Source organism: Camelus bactrianus, chromosome 18 (assembly GCF_048773025.1).
Source record: "Camelus bactrianus isolate YW-2024 breed Bactrian camel chromosome 18, ASM4877302v1, whole genome shotgun sequence".
Lineage (NCBI taxonomy): Eukaryota > Metazoa > Chordata > Mammalia > Artiodactyla > Camelidae > Camelus > Camelus bactrianus.
Window position 1 is genome coordinate 20,808,814 of NC_133556.1, and position 27,645 is coordinate 20,836,458.

The 27,645-nt window shown below is 44.6% G+C and overlaps 1 protein-coding gene across 2 annotated transcripts in view; it reads right to left on the minus strand.

The window, feature by feature from the left end:
* VPS35L (VPS35 endosomal protein sorting factor like) overlaps positions 1-27,645 on the minus strand; it is a 109,105-nt gene that overhangs the window by 79,037 nt on the left and 2,423 nt on the right. For both annotated transcript variants that reach the window (XM_074346257.1, XM_074346258.1), the window contains exons 2-8: positions 24,461-24,560; positions 21,796-21,963; positions 20,234-20,356; positions 17,897-17,921; positions 15,235-15,311; positions 12,108-12,236; positions 4,378-4,462 (exon numbers count right to left, since the gene is read on the minus strand). In XM_074346257.1, the coding sequence (XP_074202358.1) occupies positions 4,378-4,462; positions 12,108-12,236; positions 15,235-15,311; positions 17,897-17,921; positions 20,234-20,356; positions 21,796-21,963; positions 24,461-24,560 (707 nt within the window). The remainder of the gene's footprint in view (positions 1-4,377; positions 4,463-12,107; positions 12,237-15,234; positions 15,312-17,896; positions 17,922-20,233; positions 20,357-21,795; positions 21,964-24,460; positions 24,561-27,645) is intronic.

Genomic DNA, 27,645 nt, shown 5'->3' on the forward strand with positions numbered 1-27,645 from the left:
TGACCCCAGAACCCCTGGTATTGTGACTACATGCTGTTTACCTCGGCCATTGCCCAGCACAGCAAGGCACGCTGTGCAACCACGTAACTTCCCACACCTCCTAGGGTGTGTGGCCCGGGCTTACTGAAAGGTATTAAGCAAAATGCCTTTACTTCCTCCACTAAAAGCGTGCCATCTCTCTAAAACTAGCTTTCTTAAAACACACACACACACACACACACACACACACACACACAATTTGTATATTTCACCTTCATGTTCTAAGGGGTCTTTAACTGGAAAATCATTTTTGGCCAAATGAATTTGGTGAATATTTGTTTTCTTTTGTTAAGTTAGTGGACAACTATTTTAAGAAATAAAACCTGATCCTAGATTTAGTTCCTTTCTTGATTCATTCTTATAAATCAAGGACACTAAAATAGATCAGTGACAACGGCTAACATTTTCTGAGCACCCTGCTTTGTGCCAGGCACTGTCCTAAGCTGTTCACACAGATCCTGCCAGCAAGCTCTCAGAAAAGGGAAAACATCATGTGCTTCCTACACATTCTCTCATTCAATTCTCTTCGGAAATCCCCAGAGGCAGGGTCTGCTATGCCCATCTCATGAGTGAAGAAACCTAGGCTCAAGTTCACACAACCCTGGAGAAGAGGCAAGGAACACAGGCAGGGAGACATGAGCGCCCAGCTCTCTGCTCACCGCTCCCAGCAAAATCCCAAGGAAAGCGCAGCCACGCCTGCCCGCTGCAGATTCCCTGGGGCCAGGTCCCACAGCCCCGCCCAGCAAGATGCTCCAACCCTTGGTCAGCTTTGTCAACAACCATTAGACATCTGCCCCACACAGGAGCGCACAGTCCTGTGGAGCATAGATGGGCCTCACCACTGAGCTGCCACCCAAGCAAGGCCAGTTCCACTCTCTTTTTGAGTGAAAGGTGAAAACTGCCCAAAGTGTAACAAGGTGTCCTCGAGCACCTGCTGCCTCGCCTCGCGGTCCTGAGGAATGCTATTAGCAACATATCCAGACAAGGGGACCTCTGGGAACGCTGTGAACATGCGCACAGTTCAAAATTCAAAAAGGCTGCGGGAGACACTGAATAAAGTTTCTGAGGGATCCCGTTTTTATGAGTTTCTCGGATATCCTTCTAAAGTTTCATCAGGCAAGTATAAGTGAATACAATCAAGTGTTCTAATTTTTCCTCCTTTCTTACACAAAACAGAAGCAGTCCTGCATCTTGAGTTTCTCATGTGATGATGAGGTACCCTGGAGATCTTCCCGCATCGGAACACAGCACATCCTCACTCTTTCTGGGGGCCTCCCAGTACTCCAACGTACAAACGTGCCATTGTTTAACTGGTCCCCTATGGATGGTCACTTGGGTTGTTGGGATGAAATCCCAGAAGGGAAGTTGCTGAGTCAAAGATACACGCATTTGTAGTTTTCATGGAGAGAATTTCCCCCATGAGCCAAGCACAAGAGAAATAAAGCAGGTGCTTTGACTGCAGAGGAAATTCAGTTTGAGTCCCAGCTTTGCCACTCACTACCCCTGGGACTTGGGCAAGCTGCTTTATGTCCTTGTTTCCCAGGTTTCTCATCTGTGAAATGGGGATAATTACAGACCCTACCTCACGGAGCTGTTATGAAAGTGGTGTGACTTAATATCTCTAAAGCTCTTAGAACAGAGTCAGGCCCAAGGACATTATTCGCTGAGAGTTCATCACTGTTACTGTCAACTCCCAGCCCCGCTGATTTCTGGGATGCAGCATGGATGGCAGGCATCTCCACCGCCTCCCGGCCGGCAGACACCTGGGGCTGGGTTGCCGCCGCAGAGGCTGGCAGAACGGCGGCCCCAAGTTCTCACAAGGTTACTGTCTAGATCCAGCCAGCCCGGCAGGCTCATCGGTGTCCCAGGGCTGGTCTCGCTCAGGAATGCTGACTCCTGCTAAAGGAACGTGCAGGAGGCCGGCGAGGGAAACCAGCAGGCCAGCGTGTTAACTCACCGTGAGAAACAGAACTGTCAGGAGGACCAGACACAGCCAGCGGCCTCTCTCACTGGCTGACGTACGCACTCCCAAAGGCAAGCTGGGCATGAGGACAAGTCGAGGCCCCAGGGGTGTGTGACTGGTACCAGCTCTGAGAGTCTTAACGCACCCGTCGTTCTAGGATCCCTTCTCCCATCTCGACCACCTCCCTGACTTCACGCCACCCTCATTTTTCACCTGAAGTGCTGCATCGGCCTCCTAACTGGGCTCCCTGCTCCCCACCCTCACCCTACAGTCTAGTCTCAACACAGCAGCCAGAGGGAGCCCATTTAAACCCAAATCAGAACTTGTGCCTTCTCTGCTTAAAACCCCCAGTGACTCCTCACGCCCTCAGGGTCGAAGCCCAAGTCCCTCCAGTGGCCCACACAGCCCAGCAGGCTCCTGGCCGTGTCAGCCCCTGTACCGCCGCCCCCACACCCACCCTCCCCTCCTCCAGCCACCCTGGCCTCTCAGTTCTCCACACCTGCCAGGCTGCTCCAACCCCAGGGTCCCTGCACTGGCTGTTTCTTGGTCCTAACCCAGCCCCATGTTGAGAGCCTGAGGCTCATCCCTCACCTCCTCAACTGCTTGCTCACACATCGCCTTCTCAGCGAGGCTTCCTCTGACCACCCTGTTTACCAGTGCAGCCCGCCCCACCCCACCTCCCCACCCACTTCCCTCATTTCCCCTCACCCTGCCCTGGTTTGCTGCTTTTCCCTCCAGAGCACCGATCATTATCTAACACACAATTTACTTATTTGTTCTGTGAATCCTCTCTTCCCAGCACACCAGCCCACAAAGGCAGGGATTTTGTCTCTTTATCTGCGACACATCGTCTGATGCCACCTCTCAGGGTCATCTGCACCCAAAGGTCCTATCTTTAGCTGGGACGTCTCTTCCTTTAGACGAGTTAGCTTCCGCTCTGCTTTCGCCTGTCAAGAGCTTGCCCTTTTTCCTTTGGGGTAACCCAGGTCTGGATAACCTGCACATTTCATCCCCCAGATCCCATAACTGGCTCAGGGACTGACGTGTGATCCAAGCTAGGCCAGTGAGATGGAATTTTTGTTGGAAAGCTTGGACAAAGTTCTTTCCTTGTCCTGGGACTACTAGCAGCAAAGTTGACAGAAGCTGAGGGACAACTTGTGGAGTTTGAGAATAAAGGCAACTCAAGAAAAAGTACTAGAAAAACCCAAGGTATTGAAGAAATTGTTTGAGTTCCTAAATCCAGCTGTACCTGAAGCCAGAAAGTACTCCTGGACTTTTCAACATAAGCCAATAAATACTCCCCGCTATTCCAAGACTATTATGAGTTAGGTTTTCCACTACTTGTTCTAACACACTCAGGTCCCCCATGTCCTGTGCAGAAATAAATGGGTCTCTCTGAGTGACACTTTGTTTTCTGACACATTAGATCTTTCAATGCGCTACAGACAAGACTTGCCAAGTTGGGAACCCACTGGTCTTTCCTTGGCAAGACAGCATATGTCTGATCTGATCTCCTGTGGGTTCAGTTCTCAGAAGACTCTGTTTCCTAGTTCTTGTGGGGCACCTCACTGCTGAACATACGTTCAGCCTAGAGGCTGCATGATTTGGGAAAACCGCTAATAGCATAACTGACCATCACCAAGCAGCAGGGAGACCTCGTTTCTTCAAGGGGCTCCAGGTTTTCTCTTCAGTCTAGACCTCTCTGCTGGGCTCCCAAAGATCATTCAGCTTCAGGGGTGGAGCATGGGACGAGGTACAGCCACAATGATGCAGGAAGACCTCACAGGAGCTGTAGCCATCATCCAGGGGCCAGAGGACTGTGGACTGGACTAAAGTTTTAACCGTGAGGACAGAAAAATGGACACACTGGGAAGAGACTGAGGAGAATGAACTGAAGAACCTGGTGATGGACTAGACACGGGGCGTAGGGGAGAAGACTCTCAGATTTCCAGCGCAGGCCACAGGGTACGTGGTGCTGAGACAGAAACCCCATGCGGGTGGGGAAGGGCTGGGAAGGTGCTGGGTTCAGTTCTGAACAAAGTGAGTTCCAGATGCCACGAGGAAGCTGGCGATGGACCAGAGCTAGTCTGGGGAGGATGAGTGGATGAGTCCCACCCCCCAGGCCGCCTTGCTTCATTCACTCTCCTTACCAGCCTATGAGAAGGTTAGAAAACACATAATTTAAGATTCTTTCAAAAACAGCACCCTTGTTAACGAGCAGGAGAGCAAGAGTCGGGGTGGGGGCTTTGGTCTCCCTCATGATTTACCTAATAACTTAAACCACAACGGAACCTAACTTAAAGCAACGCTACCATCCAACTTCCGGCAAAACAATCGTACTTCTTAGATCTAAGGTGAATATGACTAGTACTTACCAAATGTGTCAAGTATGTCGGTGATGAGGACAAATTTGCTTGGGTAGAACTGAATAACGCTTGTGTCCGAAAGAAGCTTTGAACACTAGAAAAAGAGCAGAGAAAAGGAAATTCATTGTCATGTCCGACTTGGTTGGAACACTCCAGGCCTGGAAAACTAAGAGTTTCTACAAACAAGTTCAAGTACTTATCATGTGCCAAGCCCAGGGCTAGTCACTAGAGATAATCATTTGATAAGCAAAATCGCTGTGCTTTTGACAAAGAGAGTTGACTCTGCTCGCGGCAAGCCTCTTAAGGAAAGACACTATCACCTCCCTCCAAGAAACCCACGGCTGAGGAATCTTATCCAGGAGGGTCTGAACTAGGATCAGCACTCGGTCACTGAGGGAAGTCAACCTGTGTCCTTGTGGATGACTCCATCTTTTCAGCGTGGCTTCCTCTGGTTTATTTCAGAATGGTCTTCACTCTTTTTCTTTATTATTATTGAAATGTACAGTCAGTTACAATGTGTCAGTTTCTGGTGTACAGCACAATGTCCTGGTCATGCATATACATACATATATTCATATTCTTTTTCATTAAAGGTTATTACAAGATATTGAACATAGTTCCCTGTGCTATACAGGAGAAATCTGGGGGTTTTTTAAACTATTTTTTTACATAGTGGCTAACATTTGCAAATCTCAAGCTCCCAAATTTATCCCTTCCCACCCCTTTCCCCCATAACCGTAAGATTGTTTACTATGTCTGTAAGTCTGTTTCTGTTTTGTAGATGAGTTCATTAGTGTCCTTTTTTCTCTTTTTTAGATTCCACATATAAGTGATATTATATGGTATTTTTCTTTTTCTTTCTGGCTTACTTCACTTAGAATGACAATCTCCAGGTCTATCCATGTTGCTGCAAATGGTATCATTTTATTCTTTTTTATGGTTGAGTAGTATTCTATTGTATAAATATACTACAACTTCCTTACCCAGTCATCTATTAATGGACATTTAGGTTGCTTCCATGCCTTGTATATATAGTGCTGCTATGAACATTGGGGTGCATGTGTCTTTTCCAATTATATTTTTCTCCAGATATATGCCCAGGAGTGGGACTGCTGGATCATATGGTAAGGCTGTTTTCAGTTTTTTGAGGAATCTCCATACTGTTTTCCATAATGGCTGCACCAAACTACATTCCCACCAGCAGTGTAGGAGGGTTTCCTTTTCTCCACACTCTTTTCAGCATTTATTGTTTGTGGACTTTTTCATGATAGAGAATGGTCTTCATTCTTAAATGTTTTTTTTCTATGAGATGACCCTGATAGTAAATCTCTAGGATTTCTTAAACTAGCATCACTTTTCCTTCTAAAAGGAAACATGACAAGCTTCAAAGAGTGCATGTTTCTCTGGAACTCAACTCTGCAACGCTGGGAACACTTTGGCTTTGCAGGGAATTGCTCAATGCCTCAGCTATCACTCACACCAGAGGGCCATCAGCACGTTCAGGACTCATAACAGAAGACTGTAGCTACACAACACGGCCCCCAGAACCCCAGATGAAGTCATCTAATATAATCAGAAACAAAAATCTCTCTCTACTTTGAAGAATTAGAAGTAATGCCCTGAAGTCTTTACAAATTCAAAAGTCAGGATAAGGAACTGGATAACCTTGCCGTATTTTATCATTCTCTCAGACAGAAAAAATGTCACATCAAAACAAACCATTCGGACATTTAGAAAGGGGGGCCCTTTCTAAACGGATGCACTTCCAACATGCAGAGAATGGCTAGAAAGTTCATCACATCAAGATGTCAGCTGACATGCGTTTTTTAGTATGTTGTTAACCTATGTCTAAATTATTAGATTCATCAAGTTTCTCCTTGGCATCACATGACTAAAAGTAAACAAGCATCCAATTTGTGAAACATCTTCTTACAGTCCAAGTGTTATTTGGGGGCTGGAGGTGAGTGGAATGTACGCTGTTGAAAGAACGGCATTGACACTAAGTATGGCACTTGGATGTACACAGAACTCCACTTCCTGACACCCTGCTTTGTGTTTTTCGCGTGCCCTTTATGAGAGCTCCAACTTAAACACTTACCCCATGAGATTTCAGGGCTTGGGAAAAACAAACAGCTCTTGGTTCCTAGGGATGTGACATGTCTTAAGTTCCTACCCAGAGCCCCTCGGAGATGAGTTACTACCCACTGGTGGGGTGAGGAGGAGAGAGAATTTAAAAGGAGGATTTCAGATTAAACACAGCTGGGACTTCCCAACACCTGTGCGTTGACATGCCTCCCAAGCTGGTGTCACACAGCAAGTATTTTTATAAAGATAACAGGAAGCAGAATTTTTTTAATCCGAAGTTAAAGTCATAATAATGTTATGAATTGAAGTTACATTTTAAATCACTATTTTGAAGATTCCACAGTTTGTTTGTTTGTTTTTTAACTTTGGTGCTGTTTCCAAAAATCAATAAAAATCAGGCACCCCCAGGGTGTGTGCTCAAAAACAGACCAAGGCACCAGGGAATCAGAATTTTTAACAAGGGCCCCAGGTGACTGCCTCAATGAAACACTGAGTTCATGAGATCCACAATCTGCATCACACTCTGAAAGGAAAAAATATTCTACAAACCAGGGGCTCTCAGCTTCGGAATCATCTGGGGAGCTTTTAAAAATAAAGGCACCTCGGTCCCACTCCAGACGTTCTGATTAAGCTGGTCAGGGGTGCAGCTTGGACACCAGGATTTCTTAAAGCTCCCAAATGATTCTAAAATACATTCAAGGTTGAAAACCATTGTTACAAACATTTCCTGAGCAAGTGACTGATACATTACTCTGCCTGAAATACTTGCTATCGAACTTACTAACACTGCAGAAAAAAATGCTAAAAGAGTGTTTTTCATTTGATTCCAATTAGCAATATTCTAGAAGGACACTAGCAGTTTCTGAAATTAAGCTGGAATTTAAAAAAAAAAACTGAACCACAGCAAATGGATAAATTGAAAAGATAACTGTTGGCTGAGTACTAAGAAAGGACAACTGGATGGACGGATGGATGGAGGGGAAGGAAGCAGGGAAAGAAGGAAAGGAGAAAGCAGACTAATTAATCAGAGGACAATTACTACCCAGAATATATATTGTTTAAATCCTAAAAATCAATAAGATAAATACAGATAACATAATGGAAAAATGAGCAAAAGGAATCAACAAAAGGCATTTTACAAAAAAAGGAATCCCAGTGGCCAACAAATACGTGAAAAGATGCTCAATCATATTATAATTGGGGAATTGCACATTAAAACCACAATAAATATAATTTTATTACCTCCTAAATTAGAAAAATTGAAGTAGAAAGTCTGCTCACACTAAATGTTGGTAGGCTGCTGACCAGCACCGATTCTCACACTCCCACTGCTCCTACAGTGCAGGCTGGCACAGCCACTGGGGGAAGTAAGCCGGCATCGTCTGCAAGTCAGACTGAGACACACCCCACACCCAAGCAATCCCACTCATAAGGACAGGCGTTCATCTAGAGAAACGCTTTACGTGGTCACCAGCAGACGCGTCCAGTGTTCACAGCACTGTTCATAATAATGAAAAAGGAAAAAGAAAAGAGCCAGATGCCCATCAACAGAATGAATGTTGTATAATTTATGCATCAGTAGATTAACTATGGCTAAGAGGGCAAATCTCTCCAATTGACCTATAGGGTCAGTGCAATCCCTCTCAAGATCCCAGAAGGTTTTGTGGTGGTTTTTGGTTTTGTTTTTTTTTTTGATAGAAATTGACAAGCTGATCCTAAAATTCACATAGAAGTGCAAAGGACTCAGCAAAGCCAAAACAATTTTGAAAAAGAACAAAGTTAAAAGACTTAAACTACCCAGTTTCAAAACTTACCATAAAGTTGCAGTAATCATTAAAGAGTATGGTACTGGCATAAGGACAAACTTAGATCTATGGGATAGAACTGAGAGTCCAGAAATAAACCCTTACTTTTATGGCCAACTGACTTTTGACAAAGGTGCCAAGATAATTCGATAGGGAAAGTGTTTTCAACAAATGTGGCTGAGACAACTGGATATCCACATGAAAAAAAAAAAAACTTAGACCTTTATAATATACACACAAAAACAATTCAAAATGGAGAATATAACCTAGATATAAGAGCTAAAACCATAAAACTTCTGGAAGAAAACACAGGAAGAAATTCTTATGACCTTGGGTTATGCAGAGTTCTTAGACACAACTCTACAAGCATGAGCCAAAAAGGAGAAAAGTAGTAAACTAGACTTGATTAAAATTAAAAACTTCTATATTTCAAAAGATACCATTATGAAAATGAAAAAACAAGCCACAGACAAGGAGAAAATACATGGAGATCATATATTTGATAAAGAACTTGTATCAAGGATAAAGAATTGTTACAACTCAACAGGAAGATAATCTGATTTTTTAGATGGACAAGTCTTAAATAGACAGTTCACTAAAGAAGATATAAAAGTGGCCAAAAAGCAAATAAAAAGATGCTCAATATCATTAATCAGCAGGTATATACAAATTAAAACCACAGTGAGATACCACTTCAAACCCACTCAGATGGCTATAATCAAAAAGACGGGTAACAAGTGACTGAAAAGATACGGAAAAACTGGAACGCTCATACGCTGCTGGTGCGAATGCAAATGGTGCAGCTGTTTTGGAAAGCAATTTGGCCATTTCTCAAAAGTCAAGCATAAACTTACCATATGACTTAGCAATTCCACTCCTTGGAATCTATCCAAGAAAAATGAAAATATATGTCCCTACAAAGATTTGTATGCAATTGTCCATAGCAGTATTATTAATTTTTTTATTGAAGTACAGTCAGTTTACAATGTTGTGTTAATTTCTGGTATACACCACAGTGATTCATTTACACACATATTTTCCTTTTCATATTCTTTTCATTTCATTATAGGCCATTACAAGGTACTGAATATAATTCCCTGTGCTATATAGTAGAACCTTGTTGTTTATCAGTTTTATATATAATAGTTAATATCTGCAAATCCCAAATTCCCAGTTTATCCTTCCTTATTCCCTTCCCCCTGGTAACCACTGGTTTGTCTTCTATGTCTGTGAGTCTGTCTCTGTTTTGTAAATAAGTTTATTTGCGTCCCTTTTTTTTTAGATTCCACATATAAGTAATATCATACGGTATTTTTCCTTCTCTTTCTGGCTTACTTCACTTAGAAGGACAATCTCCAGGTCCATCCATGTTGCTGCAAATGGCATTATTTTATTCTTTTTTATGGCTGAGTAGTATTCCATTGAATAAATATACCATTACTTCTTTATCTAGTCATCTGTCAATGGATATTTAGGTTGCTTCTGTGTCTTGACTATTGTAAACAGTGCTGCTATGAACATTGCGGTGCATGTATCTTTTCAAATTAGAGTTCCCTCTGGATATATGCCTGGGAGTGGGATAGATTTCTAGATCAGATGGTAAGACTATTTTTAGTTTTTTAAGGAATCTCTATACTGTTTTCCATAATGGCTGCACCAACTACATACCCACCAGCAGTGTAGGAGGGTTCCCTTTTCTCCACACTGTCTGGAGCATTTATTGTTTGTAGACTCTTCAATGGTGGCCATTCTGACTGGTGTGAGGTGATACCTCATCGTAATTTTGATTTGCATTTGTATGTGTTCATCGGAGAAATGTTTTTTTTAGGTTGTTTAGGTCTTCTACCCATTTTTGGATTGAGTTGCTTTTTTTGTTGTTATTGAGTTGTATGAGCTGTTTATATATTCTGGAAATTAAGCCCTTGTCGGTTGCATCATTTGCAAATATTTTCTCCCATTCTGTAGGCTGTCTTTTCATTTTATTTATGTTCCTTTACTGTGCAAGACTTTGTAAGTTTAATTAGGTCCCATTTGTTAATTTTTGCTCTTATTTCTATTGCCTGGGTAGACTTATAGCAGCATTATTCATAACAGCCAGAATGGAAATAACTTAAAGGTCCATCAGTTTGTTAATGGATAAGTAAAATATGTAATGGAATACTATTCAGCGGTAAAAAGATACAAAGTACTGATATTACAACATGCGGGAACCTCAAAAACATGGTAAGTGGAAGATGTCAGATGCAAAGGATTATATATTGAATGATGCTACGCATATGAACTGTCCAGGAAAGGCAAATTTATAGGGTCAGAAAGCAGATCAGTGGTTTTCTGGGGATGAAAGTGGCAGCAGGGTTTGACTGCTAACAGGCTTGAGAGACTCTGGCAGGGGGAAGGGATGGTGGCTATCAAAATGTTCTAAAACTGGATTGTGCAATAGCTGCACAGCTCTAGAAACTGACTAAAAGTTGCTGAATTGTACATTTACAACGGTGCATTTTAGGATATGTAAAGTATATCTCAATAAAGCTGAAAAAGCAAAACAAAATAAAATCTTACTGCAGAGCAAATAAGGAGAACCGAGTTCCTTTCTCCGTATTCTGTGCCTTGCTAGCTTTTTTGGATAAAGAAGGCAGTCCTTAAAGTATTAAAGTCAAATTATTACTATTAACCAGATTTGGAGTTAATTAAACAGTTTTCTGGTTATTTTCTTTGGGAAGACATGAATCAAATCTCCTCCAGATGTGAAACTCTTAGAAGTCACAGTTTGATACTACAATACTCTACGGAGAGATGTTGCCAACAAAAATATTTTGAAGAAGCTCTTGTTAGTTTAGATATTTTTCTCACTTGAGCCACTCAGCAAGCAAGCCCCAGCACATGTCTCCAGGATGAGAGAACCCTTCTTCACGAGTATTTTCTTTGTCAACTAACAACAGCAACAGCAGGGAAACAGGTTCAGGTTTGCCTCTGTCATGAAACACACACACAAAAAAAAAAACCAAAAAAACCCCAGCATCTACCATACAAAGTATCATCTTAAAAGACTTCAAGTACCCAGTGTAAAGACTCCCAGACTCTCCTAACCCTCTTTCCAGAGAAAAAGGTGTGAAAACAAATGTCATATTCCCGTGACATTAAACAAGAATGAGATCTGTTCTTTTGAACACAAATGGCTATTCAGAAATTCTTATTAACGCTGCTCCGAAAACCATCATGCACACATTATTCCTTTTACAGTGTACTCCTGAGCATGTTTTGCCAAGACAGGATGATCTTAAGAGTCAAGAAAACAGGATAAGCTGATTTCCCTACGGACCTTGCTGTTGTGATCCAAGAGTTGTCATGGATCAACAAATTCACCACCAAAGAGGATTCAACAAATGTACCTCTCCTAACACTGTAAACACATTTTCTTTGTCATACTGTTATTCAGAACATGTTCCCCAAATGCATGTATCAGGGACACAAAGCCATAAGTCCAAGAGATACACAGAAAATCTGGTCAAGGAAACCCAAAACATAGCTGGTGGATCATAAATGTGTCAGGGGCTGTATCAGGGTCTGTATAACCCAGGGGGGCATCATTAACTCTGTAACTCTATAATCTAGGGTGAATTTCCTAGAATTGTACAGTGTACAACCTGTGCAGCTGCACATGGCAGCCCTGAGATAAGCCATCTCATAAAAACACAGTTCATAATCATGGCCTTTCATAGGAAGTATGTGAAAATGGAACAGATGAAAAAATTAGGGTAAGACCCTGAAGGCAGGCCTCTGAAAATCCTAATTATTCACAAAGAAGATTTACAAAGGAAATTCTGGAAAAAAAAAATCACTAGATCTGACCTGGATGACTATTTTTAGAGCCTTCACTTTCTGGTCTGAGGCCCAAGCGTCCTTCAGTGACTGGTTGAGCTCCTCTATGCGGTTCACATAATCCTGCTGAGTCAAATTCAACAGTTCCTTTTGGGATCCCTGTGGGCAGAAAGCAGAAAAGATATAGTCACAGAAGTAAAAAACATTGTTGGGGACCCCCACCCTCGTGTACAATGAGTATTAGCCAAGTTTCAATGTCTCAGTTGTCCTCATAATCCCACCAGGCAACAAGACGGTTTTGTCTTGTGATCAAAGAGGTTCTTTTGAGTTTTCTGCAATGATGGGCAGAGTGCAGTGGTTGAGAGACTGGCCTGGACACAAGTCAGGCCTGAGCCCGCTCCCAGATCAGCCACTTCCTGGCCGTGGGATTCTGGGTGAGCTGCTTTCCACCCTGAGTCTCATCTGTGAACAGTGGTAACAGGACTTAGCTTGTTCAACAAAGTTACTGGGGCCTATTGTATGCCAGGCAGGTATGGTCTACCAGATGCTCCAGATACAAAGGCGAGCAGAGAGACATTATTTCAGCACTAATGGAGCTTAAGGTATAGAGGACAAGATGGACATTAATACAAACTGAGATAAATGCTGGAGGAAACAATTCTGTGAAGACACATATCAGTTCTCTGAATCTGAGGTGCTGACTGTGGGGAGCACAACCGTTTCATGTACCACTAAGGAAGGAAAATCGCTGATTGTGGACATGTACCAACTGAGTGACACAGCCCGACTTTAGGGATATTCAAATGTAGGGGAAAAGGCTCATCTCAGAATGGACTCTAGACTGGTGGTCATGAATGGAAAGTTTCCTGGAGGAACTGATGCTTGACACAAACTCTCAGTGGTGCACAGGTGTTAACTAGGGGATGGAGGGCTGTAAATTAGCCCAGGGAGAGAGCAGTCAGGAGAGAAAGCCGACCACAGCAAAAACCACAGCAGAAGAGGGCAAGATCATCACGTGGATGAAATGACAACGTGTGTAAGGACTCAGCACCACCCTGGCACACAGGACGTACTCATTAATCCTCGGCTGTTGTTAAGATGCTCTCTACACAGCTCACAAGAGTGAAGGTCAACCTAACCTGCATGAGGGGACCAGGAAGCAAATCTTTTTTATATGAACATTCTCTGGAATCCAAAGTGAAGAATTCCTTATTAAAGAAATACAAGTAGAAGGTTCAGAAAATCTAGGTTGATCCCAACTGGTCACTTGAACTGGGAGACAGGGTCTTCCCTGCCCCTCTAGTCAGAAGAGCCACGTGACTGGCTTGGGCAAATGGTCTGTGAGCAGAGTGGCATGTGTCCCTTCTGGGCTGAGGCAGTGACAAGTGACCCTTTCTTCAGCTCTGCTGTGACAACCCTGGAAGCCACCTGTCAAGATGGTGGCATCATGAGATGGTGGTGTTTGTCTACACTGGATAAATAATGTGAGGAAGAAACAAACCTCTGCTGCACTAAGCCATAGAGATATGGAGGTTCACCCGTCGCCACAGCACAACCTAGCCTTACCCTGACTAATATGCTGTCAACATGGAGGCCGTGGGGCAGCCATCTGCTGCTGTGGGCAGGGAGAAGCAAGAACACCAGTCCGCTGGGCCGGGGGTGCAGGGAGGCGGGAAATGGAGAACTAGAAAGAGAGTCGGTGACAGCAGGCTCCACAGACCCAAGAGAGACAGAGAAGAGCTGCTGGGGTTCTGGGTGGTTCTTCAGTTCCCAGCTCCAGGCCACTGTGTCCTTGGGTTCAGGGAAGTTCCCTGTATCCTTCAATACAGTCTTCATTTTCAACATAAGCCAGCTCAAGTGACTTTCAGACTAAACAGCTTTGAATAAAACCCTTAGCAATTCCCTTCCTATCAGCCAAGGTTGGCGGATGACATGCAGACTGAGACTCTCAGGAACCCTAATCCAGAACACGTCCTTTCTGAACTGGGGAATAAGATACTGGACTATCAGACTCTTGCTGAGTACCTAACAGCTCTGGTCTCAGAGCTGGAGGGACCCTGAAGCCAGGGAAAAGATGTGGAACAGAGCAGTGGCAACTGTCGTTAGATGGCCCCTTACAGAGTCAAAGCATCCCCATTCAGTCCACACATCTGTATCCTTTATCCCCATTTTACAGACGAGGATCTGGGTCCAGGAAGGTGGATGCCCAAGGGCACCCTGTTCATAAGCAGTTGAGCTAAGGCCTCTAGTGTCTGAACGGTGACAGTTACAGAGTTACCACTTGCAGAGCAAGCGCCACGGGCTGGGCGCTGGGCTGAGCACTTCACACTTCCTAACTCACCTAATGCCTTATGACAACCTTCAGAGGCCGGTACTGGGTAGTATCTTCACTTTACAGATAAGTAAACTGAGGCCCAGAGCTCAAGCTCTTAAGCTCCCTGCCCCAAATCACAGAATTACTAAACGGTAGAGCTGGGATTCCAACCCAGGCAGCCTGGCCCCAGTCTGGCCTCTTCCCCACTAAGCTTTGCTGCCTCTCTGAAAGACACTCCAGAGACTCGCCCGTCCCCATGGACCAGGCTAACGTCTGCAAGGGAGTCAGGCCAGGGAGGGCTATGCACGCCGGACGGTACGCGTGCACCCAGGCTAAACGCAAGAATGTGGGCCCACGGTTACCAGGCGGAATTTACAAGAAGCCGGAAATCTGGATTTGTATGTTAAATTTACAAATTTTTATGAGTGGGGAAATAAGTCACGTTCTTTCCAAGCACGTGCAGGATAACTGGAAGACCCCCGTGGGCTGTACCCAGCAGCGGAGCTCTGCAGCAGGCGTGGTCATTCTATACCAGGCGAGGCGGCTTCCCGGGAGATGGCTCCAGCTGGCTTCCACAGTCAGACCCTGTCCCCAGACGCCCCGGGTTTGCTCAGGCATCACAGTGAGAAAAACGCCTCCGGAAAGCCAGCCTGAGGCAGGCTCCTGTGAGCTCGGCCAGTCTCCCCCACTGGCATCTTGCCCGGGATCAGTTGGTGCCTCAGGAGGACTGAGCACAATGAGCAGCTCGAGAATGAATCACACAGCAGCCGCCGGGACTGACCTCACTGGGCAGAAGGACCGAAGCTCCACTCCACCCCCGCGCTCAGCAAATGACTTGCTCACCTCTTCAAAGTCATCCAGCTCCTCCAGCCTGGTGCGAACCTTCTCCGACATGGCAGATGTGGCGGTCCCCGCCTTGCCTAAACAGAACAGATTTACATCACACAGGTGGTGGCTTCCTCTGTCCCCAGGACCCTCAAAGGAAAGCATCTTTCACTTTACGCTTCATCATGAATAAAGAGGCCAGGGAGCAATTTCATTACAGAAAACTCTCTGAGATTTTGAAATGGACATCCTTACATAACCCAAGTTCCCTCGGACACATTTCTGCTTAGGAGCTGCCCATGGGAGCACAGCGGGCCAGCCTCGAAAAGGTTCCATGACATTCGATATTTACAAACTTTTCACTGCATCATTTGTTTATTCCCAAAGAAAAGCAGTCCAGATAAGGATGCCAAAAATCCGTCATTTAATTGTTTTCCATAAACAAAAGGCCCTCTCAGGCTCATGCTCACAGTGTAGAATTGTTGTACTAAGAACTAACAAAACAACCATCTCACTGTCTGCCCAGAGGTGGAAACACAAGGGCTTCAAAGCCCCCTCTCCAAGCAGACAGGACTAGTAAGCCTCCTTCCATCATCTGCCAGCGTAGCTCTTCCCATCAGCAGGACTGGCAGCGAGAGAAGGAAAGGACTCCAGGCCGTGGGCTGGTCACACGGCAGGGCTCTCTGCCTAGCTGGCTGCTGCCCGTCAGTGCCCCTCACTTCAGAACCCTTTCCCCATGATCTGAGGTCCCCTTGCTCCTGCCTACCAAGCTCACTCTCAGGAACTGAAGTTTATTCTTTTAGGGCACTGGTTTCTTAGCTCTGGTGTTAACTACACTCACAGATTTGTCTGGGATCAGCTGAGAGAATGGTACATTTTTTTAACCAGTACTAAAGTTAAGACGTTTCCAAGGCATTTGCTTTTTTTTTTTTTACCTTGTTTCTACTTTTTCCTTCATTTTGAAATACGTACATTTTAACAGATCATTATAAAGCCTTTGTAGCCACCACCCAGCTCATAGATTGACTTGTTTCTTTCATTCACCACTGACTTCAGTTCATGGCATTTACCCATGTCGTTGCACAGAGCTGCAGCTCACTCATATTCACTGCTGTTTAGTATTTCCTATTGAGTGAAGACATCACAATTTATTTCTTATTCTACTGTCAATGGATGTGAGGGTTACATTCTCTGTGGGGCTACTCTGAACAATGCCACTATGGACATTTCTGTGCATGTCTCCTGGTTCATATGCGCATGCATTTCAGGGTACTGCTTCTCAGACTTCTACAGAAATCACTTGAGGACACGTTAACATGCAGATTCTGATTTTCAGTAGGTCTGGCAGGATCTGAGGCTGCATTTCTAATGAGCTCCCACATCATGTTAATGCTGCTGCTCCTTGGACCACACTTTAAGAAAGATGCAGCTGGGCAGAGTTGAAAAGACGCATCCTACAAAGGGCCACCTATAAGTATTTTAGCTTTTGTGAGTCATGGTCTCTGTCACAAGTACCTGACTCTGCCATTATAGCATAAAAGCAGCTAGGGACAGTATGTAAACAAACCAGTATGGCTGTGTTCCAATAAAACTTTATTTACACAAAATCAAACAGAGGGCCAGATCTGGCCTCCATGATGTAGTCTGCCAATTTCTGATCTAGGGTATATCCTAACAGTGGAATGGCTGGGTTAAAGAGTTGGCCCATCTTCAATTTTAGCAGATAATGCAAAAGTGCTTCACACAGTGGTTGTGCCATTTTACACTTCCAGCAGCAGGAAGTGAGAGTTCCTGTTGCTCTACATTCTCACCAGCAGGTGACATCGTCACTTTCTGATCTCTCCAAACTGGGAGACATGCAATGGTATTAGTTACGTTTTTTACGGTTTGGGGTCAAAGTCATGCCCGTAACAAAGGTGCACCCACTCTCTTGATTTCTAATGTGCTGTCTCAGCCTGCAGAGAATGGGGAGAGTTGAAGCTGCCACACCAGCGATGTCCACAGATGTGCACATAAACCACAGCTGTGCTCCTCTGCCCCCTAGTGGTATAGGATCTATGTCGGTGGCTTCAGAATCACCTAGGAGCTTCCAAAGAGGAATTCCTGGGTCCCAGCCGTCAAGATTAATTCAGTAAGCAGAGTGGGGCCTATTGGTCTATATGTGCATAAAAGTTCCCCCGGTAACCCTCCTGCACAGCTAGTTGGAGACACCCTGGTCCAGAGTTTTGGACTGTGTGTCTTAGCAGAGGAAATTGAGAATCGCCGTGTCCAGGGACCAGTGGCTGGTAAGACAGATGTCTGACTCCCCACACCATGCATCTGTGTTTTCACAAGGGATAAAGACTTAAGGCAAGGGAAAGGATCTTTTAAAAAGGAGAATTTCAGCTGTTCTCCAACTAATGAGGAGGCACGCAGAGAGGAGATTACTGCTCTGTAATCCCCAAGTCAAGCAACTGAGCTTCTGTTTACTCCTAGTAACCTCTTTAATTCTTTTCTTTTTTCATTCATCATCTAAATATGTATTTCAATTCTATTAAGTCTATACATAATCTATGAAATAATAGTTTCAACCGAACTATACCATGGGGATTGGATGCTACAAACTTTTTTCCTTTGGAAAATTCTATTAAAGGTAATGGGAGAATTTCCCATCAGAACAGTAACAACAATGAAAACTCACCTTTTTCAGATCCCATAAACAGATTCTGCAGAGGCAAAAAAAAAAATTATTTATATTTTTTAAAACTAATTGGACTCTACGACAAAAAAAAAACCTTGTAAGACAGTTAAATTATTATTCAAATAGCACTAAGACAACGTGACCAACCATTTTACAACAAAGCCATCTACTTATCCAAATGAAAATCAGAGACATTTATTCAAAGGAAGAAAATATAGCTCACTAGAAATTACTAGGGATTCAAATTTCTATTCAATTCAGGGCTCTCAAAGTGAGCCAATAAAGAGCAAAATTTTAAGGACAATGGTGGCAGATGAAAGCATTTAGCTTATTCTAAATCAGGGTTTCACGACCTCGGCAATATTGCCCTTATAGGATGGGAAATACTGTTGCAGAGGGGCTGTGCTGTGCACTGTAGGATATTTTAACAGCATCTCTGGTCTCTACTTAGTAGGTGACAGTAGCACGTCTACAGCTGTGATAACCAAAATGTCTCCAGACACCGCCAAGTCCCCTGGGGGGGGGGGGGGTAAAATTCCTCCTGGTGGAGAATCACTGCTCTATAGTAACTCAATGCGATCAGAAGACAATAGGAAAAAGTATAAATACACCAGCAATTCTGCTGCCACTCTGCTCAACAAGGATGGACTCTTGAGAGAAAGAGGGAGCAGAAACATCCCAGTTGCTACTGAGTTCACCCTCTCCTCCCTGCTCACAGCCCCGACATTTGATGGCCACACTGTCACCTTCCCCGGCTTCCCTCGCATCTGTGCATGGCCCATGTCTACCTTCAAGACAAAGGTAACCGGACACGTTGAGGGGATTCCGGGAAGTCTCCAGAATTACAGAGGGCACATTCTACTTTCCCCTCTCCGCCTCCGAACAACGTGGGCCTGAGGCAACACTGCACGTGACAGAGCGGCAGGACAAAAAGAGGGTCCCTGATGACTCTAGGGCTGCCACACAGCCCCACGCTGCACATCTCTAGACTCCTTTTCAGTGTGAAGAGAGATGAAAGTCACTCTTGTTAGGGAGGGCTTCGGTGATGAGCAACGAAACCTAGTCCTCAGCAGGCATTAACCTGCTTTCCCTGCTTGGTCTCAGCTCTCCAGAGCCCTTCAGCAACTTGCTAAGTACCGGGTAAGCCTCAGGCACTAGCCAACGACATGATCTAGCGGCCGTTGCCCCAAAGAAACGGTGAGCTTCCAGCCCTGGAAGAAAACCCAGCAGTGGGACCCCCTGCACAACAGTTAAGAAGGAAACCTTCTTTAGGTTGGCGCCCTCCTCACCTCATAACTCTAGCCTCCCCCAGAGACAGGACTCCCCTGATCCAATTCTTTCTCTGAACTGTGCCAGATCCCTGATTCTTAACACATTTTTTAGAAACCAATCAGCACTTTTCTCCCAACTAAAATTGAAATAATAACTGAAACTTATAGAGCCGAGGAGTTGGGACAACATAACTGTGATACCATGATTTATAATAAGAAGCATATATTTAGTCTTTGTCCTCATTCTGGTTACAGAGCTTCTTGAAACCTGTGTAATTTCCAAAGTGAGGAGAGCGATCCAGGAGTCTTTTGTTATGGTAATGAGGTGACTTTGGAAGCACCTAAGGCTGGGGGCTGGTTGTCAGGGGAACCAATCATGTAATTAGACAGTTGGAAATTTCAGTCCCACCTTTCTGATTTCTGGGGAGGGGCAGAGGGGGCTGGAGGCTGACTCAATCACCAGTGGCCAATGATTTAATCCATCATGCCTATGTAACGAAGCCTCCATAAAAACCCAAAAGGACTGGGTTCAGAGAGCTTCTGGGTTGGTGAACCACAACACAACCGCGTCCTGCTATCCTGGACCCCAAACTCCATGAGGACAGACGCTCCTTTGCTCAGGACCTCACCCTGTGTATCTCTTCATCTGGCTGTTGGTTCTTATCTTTAATATCTTTTGTAATAAATCAGTAATCTGGTCAGTCAACTGGTTTTTGAGTTCTATGAGCCAGTCTAGCAAATTAAGTGGACTCAAGGAGGTGGTGGTGGGAACCTTTGATTTATAGCTAGTTGGTCAGAAGCAAGGTAACACCCTGGACTTGTGATTGGCATCTGAAGTGGGGGCAGTCTTGTGGGACTGAGACCTTAACGTGTGGAATGCGATGCTGTATCCAGGCAGACTGTGTTAGAATTGAGTTGAATCACAGGACACCCAGTTAGTGTCGCAGTATTGCCTTATATGGGGAAAAAACCCACACTCTGGAATTGGGTACAAAATCATAATAACAAAAAGAAATTACTAAAAAATCTGAAGCAGACACTGGGAGAAAAGTGTATTTGTACTCACAATAGATAGCTTTTCTGTGGTGGTGTACCGGGCAAGGATTTCTCCTCGCTTGCTGGCCCAAGGCTCAAAATCTGATCCTACAATGGAGTTATCATCTCTGTCACGTTTCTTTCTGGCGCTGTCCTAAGGAAAGGCAAGACAATCTCTTCAGCAGCAATTTTGAAATCTTTTTTTAAAAGTATAAGCAAACATGGTGATCTGACAGTTGATAACACAGTTCTATATAACTGAAATGTGCTAAGACAGTAGAATGTAAATGTTCTCACCAAAAAAAAAAGGGAAATATGCAAGGTGATAGATGAGTTCATGAACTCAGTCGAAGGAATCCTTTCACAATGTATATGTGTATCAAATCATCACACTGCACACTTTAAATATCTTACAATTTTATTTGTCAATTATACCTCAATATGGCTTTAAAAAAAAAAAAGGTATGAGCAGAAGAAGGCAGACAGTCCTTCAGTGTAGAACAGCAGTGATATCTACACGGATACAGAATCTCGGTCTAAAGGTCTACTACAGTCAAAAATTTTTCAGGCCAGTTCACCACGAATGGCCAATAAACCTATCAAAAGATGCTCAAACTCATTAAAAATCAAGGACAAGGGACCTGAAAGAGATCATTCTTCGACAATCAGAATGGCAAGATGTAAAATGACTGAGAATACCCAGGTTGGCAGCGACGCAGGGAGACAGGCAAAAATTTTTCAAGCCAGTTCACCACGAATGGCCAATAAACCTATCAAAAGATGCTCAAACTCATTAAAGGTCAAGGACAAGGGACCTGAAAGAGACCATTCTTCGACAGTCAGGCACTCTGGACACTGCGGTGCTGGTGGGAGTGTAAGGCGGTGCAGCCTTTTTGGAGAACAACTTGGCAGCAGCCACCAGAACCTTAAATACACACAGCCTTAGCCCAGGAACGAACTCCTAAGAAGTCACCCTGCAGAAATCCTCACACGTAGGCAACAAGACACACATGCACTCAAGCAGCAAAGCGCCACTGCATACGTAGCAAACACCAGCCTATGTGCCCATCGTGGTGAATTAAAGCATGTCTTATTCCTTACGATGCAACGCAGCTGTTCAAAATAAGAAGGATGTTCTCTAAGTACTAATACAGAAAGTTCTCCAAGACATATTGGCAAGTTTAAAAAGTATATATGTTAGAAGAAAAAAAAAAAGTCAAATAGATGTGTGCAAAGCCAGCAAAGAATGATGGTGAGTTCTGAATTCAGACTAGCCGGGCTTCAATTCCAGCTTGGATGTGACTTAACATCTCTATTCCTCCATGTGGGCCTCTTTAAATGAGGATTATAACAGCTTTCACACAAGGCAGTATAAGAACTAAACCTGGGAGGGGAGGGTATAGCTCAAGTGGCAGAGCGCATGCTTAGCAAACAAGAGGTCCTGGGTTCAATCCCCAGCACCTCCTCTCACCAGCACTGTCATCACATCTGGATTATTTGAATCGTTACAACCAGAATGTGCATTCCTTGTTCAATGAAACCACCCCCCCATTCCCTGCACCCAGAGGACCGACCACCAGCTGGAAGCGTTACCGTGGCAGCCGCCATGGCTGCGGGGTCAGCAGAGGCCGCGAACATGGAGAGGGGGTCCGTCCCATCCAGGACGCTGCTCAGCGGGTCCACCACGGAGCTGGAGGATGAAGAGGACGTGGAAGAAGTGCTGCCTTTCCGGCTCACTTTCTTTGTCTTTGACTCTGTAACCTGTGGGGAAAACGTGTGGAAGTAAAATGGAGGTGTCCTATGACTTCTTCCGGTGAAACACTCAAATGGGTTTTCTCTCGTTCCATTAATTGAACTGACCAATCCTTTCCAGAGGGGACACTTATTTTTTGTGACACATTGACATGACTCAGAATCTCAGCTATTGAGAAAGGGAAGCTGAGAAGTTAGGGTTAGGGAGGGAAGGACGGGGCCACTGTGATTTAGAAGGCGGTGATGTACGTGAATTCTTACTCAAAGTGGACGAGCAGCATCCACTTCCCCCGGCCACTTATAAAGCATGGAGCCCCGCCCCAGACCCATGGCACCAGAACCTGCATCTTACAGCAATGGTCTGGGCAGGGTAATGAACCAGGGTATGAACAATTCCAGAGTCGTTGTGCTCAAAGGTGGTCTCGGTGGCACTGCACAGCCACCTCGTCACCACAAAGCAGGGACTGCCCAACTCCTCCCTTTTTAAAGAATTTCTCCTGATGCTACTTCCTGGTGTGTGTACTGAGGGGTGACTGGGGGTATGGGGCGTGAAGCCATGTTTTTGTTCCACTGGCCCCCACCCCTCCGCACTTCAGATGAGCAGACTGGGGTGAACCCCTGAATCAAGCGGATCCAACTAGAGTCTGTCTGCTGAAAATTCAGGATCGACATCAGGAAGGGTTAGTTAGGCTCCACTCCTTTCTAAATGAGGAAGCTGGGGGCCAGGGGCTGAGACACAGTGATGGTGTGACACTTTGAGTGTGTGTCCATAGGGAAGCAGAGAGAACCAACACTGAGAGAGAGAGAAAAGGATGACATATAATAGAATGAAGGAGAGGGTGTTGGATAAGAGAATTTGGCCTTTGTCACTGGTTCCTGGAAAGGAGACTCTTAATCCTTAGAGCACCTGTTAATTCATGAGCCCCCTGATCACACCTGAGTTTATGCTAATGAGATGCCACAGCACAGTCCCAAGAAAAACCCTGGCATGTCATTAGAGGGTTGGGACTTTGAGCCAGGTGACAACAGCCTGACCTCAGCGGAGGGGAGGGAGGCTCAAGATCAAGTTCAATCATGTGGCCAAGGAATCAATCAGTCATGCCTATGTAATAAAACCTCAATAAAAAGTGTGAGCACTAAAGCTCAGGGGACACATGATGTGCTGGGAGGTGATGGACCCCGATTCCACAGGCAGAGGGCACAGAAGCTCTGTGTTTGGGACCCTGCCAAACCTTGCCCAATATTTCTCTAATTCAACTGCTCCTCACGTGTATCCTTTATAATAAAACTGTAAGTGTAAGTATAGTGCTTTTCTGAGCTCTGTGAGTTGTTCTAGCAAATTATCAAGTCTGAGGAGGGTCTCAAAAAGCCCTGGGATTTGTAGCCAGTTGGTCAGAAGTCCGGGTATTCTGGGGACCCCCAAATCTGCAGCTGGAGTCTGAAGCCAGAGCAGTCTTATTGAAGACCCTGCCCTAGACCTGTGGGGTCTGACACTAACCTCGGGTGACTGGGTGACGTACCTCCCACTGGTGCAAGTTTGTCACTTTTGTCAGCTTGGCATCCATTCCTCCACCTTCCAGGTTCAATAGCCCAGATCTTCTTTGAGAAAACAGCCCTGCCTGACTCGCAGCTCTTCCAGGGCTGGTGGCGTGGATTCTGCTTCCAGTTCCCAGGGTGGGCACTAGCCCCAACCCAGTCAGTCAGCGCATTCTACACTCTGGTCACCAGGGTTGGTTCAGGGAAGGACACGTAACCCCAACTGGGCACACGGAAACCACTGGAGAAGAGACTCTCCCTGTTGTTGGGCTGCTAAGGACGCAGGATGTAAGCTTGGAGCTGCTGCATCTGGTCTGTTACCACGTGGGGAGCGAGCTTCTGAGAATGGAACCAGCTCCCTGGTGGGTCAGCCACAGCCACAGGAGCCCACAGGGATTTGACGGGCCCTGGGAGGCCACAGCATGGTCTTATGACCTCCTGCTTTATGTAATCGTCTCTGTGTGTCCTCAGGTCCTCTGTCATTAAGAAACGTTTTGTCCTCAGGGTCCACTGGCATCTGTCAACCTCATGCCACCCGTGATGACAACCAGATAGCTTCTATTACTTGCTAATGCAGTGCTAGCCCATCTATGTCTCTTGCCTGCTTTTTGTCCTGTTTTATTTTTTAAATAAACTCACAGATAAACTAAGATGCTATTCCGGACAGCACCCTACATTGGTCATTAGAGTGATTCTTAACATCCCAAATAGGCAGATTAAGAAGTATTTTGTTCTCACCTCCAAATCAGGAACAACGGCATCCTCTACTCACAACCGCCTCATTAATACAAGAAAGGGAACAAACAGGGTGGTGGGTGAGGCCAACATCACAAAAAATGGGGCAGAGAATAAATTGGTTGATTTAAATATGCAAAAGCAACTACCGCTGGCAAAACAAAAAAGACCCAGGAATACTGTCTGCAACTTTACGGAATAAGAACATCACAGAGAGACCCTTGACAGAACTTACAGTTATGGGCTTCAGTGGGTGATAGTCCCCAAGCTCCAGCGGCACAGCCTCCAACCGGCATGATGCAAACTCAGCCTTGTAGTTCCTATTCCTGGAATGCCTGGTAAACAGCACACCCAGAAACCAGTTAGTGGGAGATGCATACACCCTAAGAACGTTTTGTAGAGACTTCCTCAGTGGTGAAGTAGTTTACAGTGGAACAGTATTTCTACCAGGACCAATAAGAAATGGTAAATTTAAAAGGTTTTTTAAGTCAGTTTGAAGGTATACGAGCTGCCAAGGCATACAAGACCTGTTAGGCCAGATACCAGAACAGAAGTCACTGAGATGAAGCCAACTTTCTGCCCAGCCATCCTTACCGGGCACTGCTGATCTTTGGTGAAAGCCAGACAGAGGGCAGCTGAATGGAGGCAGAGCAGCCAGAGGAGCTTTAAGGAAAACTCATGAGGCGGCAGAGATAAATTAGGGTTCAGGGCTACGGAGACAGCCAGGGCTTGAAGGAAGAGCTGCTGAAGAGAAAGGAGTGCAGGAGTGAGAAATCCTGCCCTGGTTTCCCTCCACAGTATTTGCCAAGTATGTAGAGCAAGAGAAAGAAGCCAAGTAGATGAAGAGTAGACAGTTTTCATCAGTCTTGTGGAGGCTTAGCAGGTGAAGGGATTAGTGAGATGGAAAATGAAAGAGAAGAGATTACTCACATTGAAGCACAGAGAGGAAAAAAGACGAAAAACACAGAAAGGGTATCAAAAGACAAGGGACATGAGGAAACGGCCTTACACACATACGACTAAACTTCCAAAGAAGAAGGAGCAAGCAGATAATAGCTGAAAATTTTCCCAAACTAAAAGATATCCATCTACAGATTCATGAAACACTTGTGCCCCGAGCAAGACCAATACAAAACCAAAACAGGAAACCACCATACTTCATGGTAAAATGGCTGTCCCAGTAAAATGGTTAAATGCTAAAAAGAGAGGATTTCTTAAAAGGAAAAAAGGTATGTTATGTTCAAAGGACAACAGTATGATGATTACCTCAGCACAGAAATGAGAACTGAAACACAAAGGAACGACACCTTTAAAGTATTGGGCGGGGGGCGGGGGAGGAACTGCCAACCAAAAATTTTAAACCTAGTGAAACTATCCTACAAATGTAAGGGCAAAAGAAAGACGTTTACAGGCAGAGAAAAAGTACAGCAGCCATAGCACCACAGCTTACACTTTTTTTAATGCTAAAAGTAGAGGGAAAATTATCCTTGTCGAAAGCAAAAAATATATATATGTTAATATGTATATATGTATGTACACATTTGCACATACATACATATATATATGTATATACTAAAGAGTATACAAAAAATTAAGGTGTGGATGAAAATAAGTATCTACTACAAAAAAACAAGTTCTTAAGGTGTTTAAAATATACGTAGAATTAAATGCATGATGACTAGAACATAAAAGGCAGGAGAGGTGAAATGGTCTGAATGTTTGTGTCCCCCTAAAATTCACAGGTGGAAATCCTAACTCCCAAAGGTGATGGTATTAGCAGGTGGAGCCTGTGGGAGGGACTTACATCCTGAGGGTGGGGCCCTCATGAATGGGATTAGCGTCCTTGAAAGAGGGTACAGAGAGCTCCCGAGTCCCTCCCACCATGTGAAGGCATAGTGAGAAGGTGCCGGCTAGGAACCAGGAAGTGTGCCTTCACCTGACCAGGTCTGGGCAATGATCCTGGACTTCCAGCCTCCAGGACTATGAGAAATAAAATTTGGTTGCTTATAAGTAAACCAGTCTGCAGTATTTTGTTACAGCAGCCCAAATGAACCCAGACAGGAAACTGGTACCAGAAGTGGGGTGCTAGAATATATCTAAGTATCTAAAAATGTGCCAGCAGCTTTGGAACTGGATAATGAGTAGACGCAGCAGAAGTTTTGAAGTATACACTAGAAAAAAGCTATGACTTTTAACTGTTTTTTTCTTTAACAAAGGTGATTATTATGAGGGCTCAGAAAGAGGAGAGCTGTAGAGAAGTGGTCGTGAACAGAATGTTGGTGCAACTATGGAAGGTAAAGGTCATGTGGATGAGGCCTCAGACAGAAAGGAGGAACACGTTATTGAACATGATGGAGGAAATGCAAATCCTTGCTATAAAATACCCAAGAGTTTGGCTGAATGATGTCCTAGTGTTTTGTGGAAGGCAGAATCTGTGAGCAATGAAACTGGATTCATCTTCTGCTATCTTTGTCTAAAAAGTATAAAAGCTGCCTGCTTCAGCCACTTCCTAGGTCCCCTTTCTAAGAGACCTCCAGTGCACACAAATTAAAATGTATTTCCTTTTCACCTATTAATCTGTCTTGGGTCAATTTTTTCATTAGTTCAGCCACAAGAACTCAAGAGAAGTACAGGGGGAAATCTCCCCCACCCAGACACTATATACCAGGATCAGGCCAAGCTCTTTACTCCTATTTCCTCACTGAATCAATCCTATGAGTTAGGCACTATGATTATGCCCATTTCTCAGATGGAGAAGCTGGGGCTGTTGGTAACATGTGAGAGGTGAGCAAGCGCAGACCGAGGCAGCCTGTCTCTGGGAGTCAGTAGTTCTATTGATCATCTATAAGACAACTTGAGAATTTGAAAACACATTGTTTTTTTTTTTTAAAGGACCGAGCTTTGAAATTAATTTTTTTTAAGTTTGAGGGGAGGGAATTCCTTGGGGAAAAAATACTGTTTCTGGGAAAACGTTTTAAAAAAAAAAGAAAAGAAAACTTTACCCTTCCTGAAAGTCCATGTCAAATTGCTGTATTTTTTATTTTTCAATCACTTCTTCCATTACTTACTCAAATTTGTTCTCCACTCCTTAGTAAAACACTGAGAGTTTCCTACAGTTTGCCATGTCAAAGCATTTTCCTCAAGGCCTGGGTCTTTGGTAAAGCTAACAGCGACCTCTAGAGGGCATTCTCTCAAAAAGCCTTACTTTCCTTTTTCCTGCTAACAGAGCTGATACAGCTGGTAACCGCCGCCCCCCTCCACCCCCATTTATCCCAGTTCCCAGCAATGCAAAAGGCTGGCCTTGGCTCCTTGGCAGTTGCCACAGCGAAAAAGCCAGCATTTCATACCCGCACTCCTGGCTGGGTCTGGCTCCTGGCTATTCCAGTGTGGGCCACAGATCACCAGCACAGGTCTTACTGC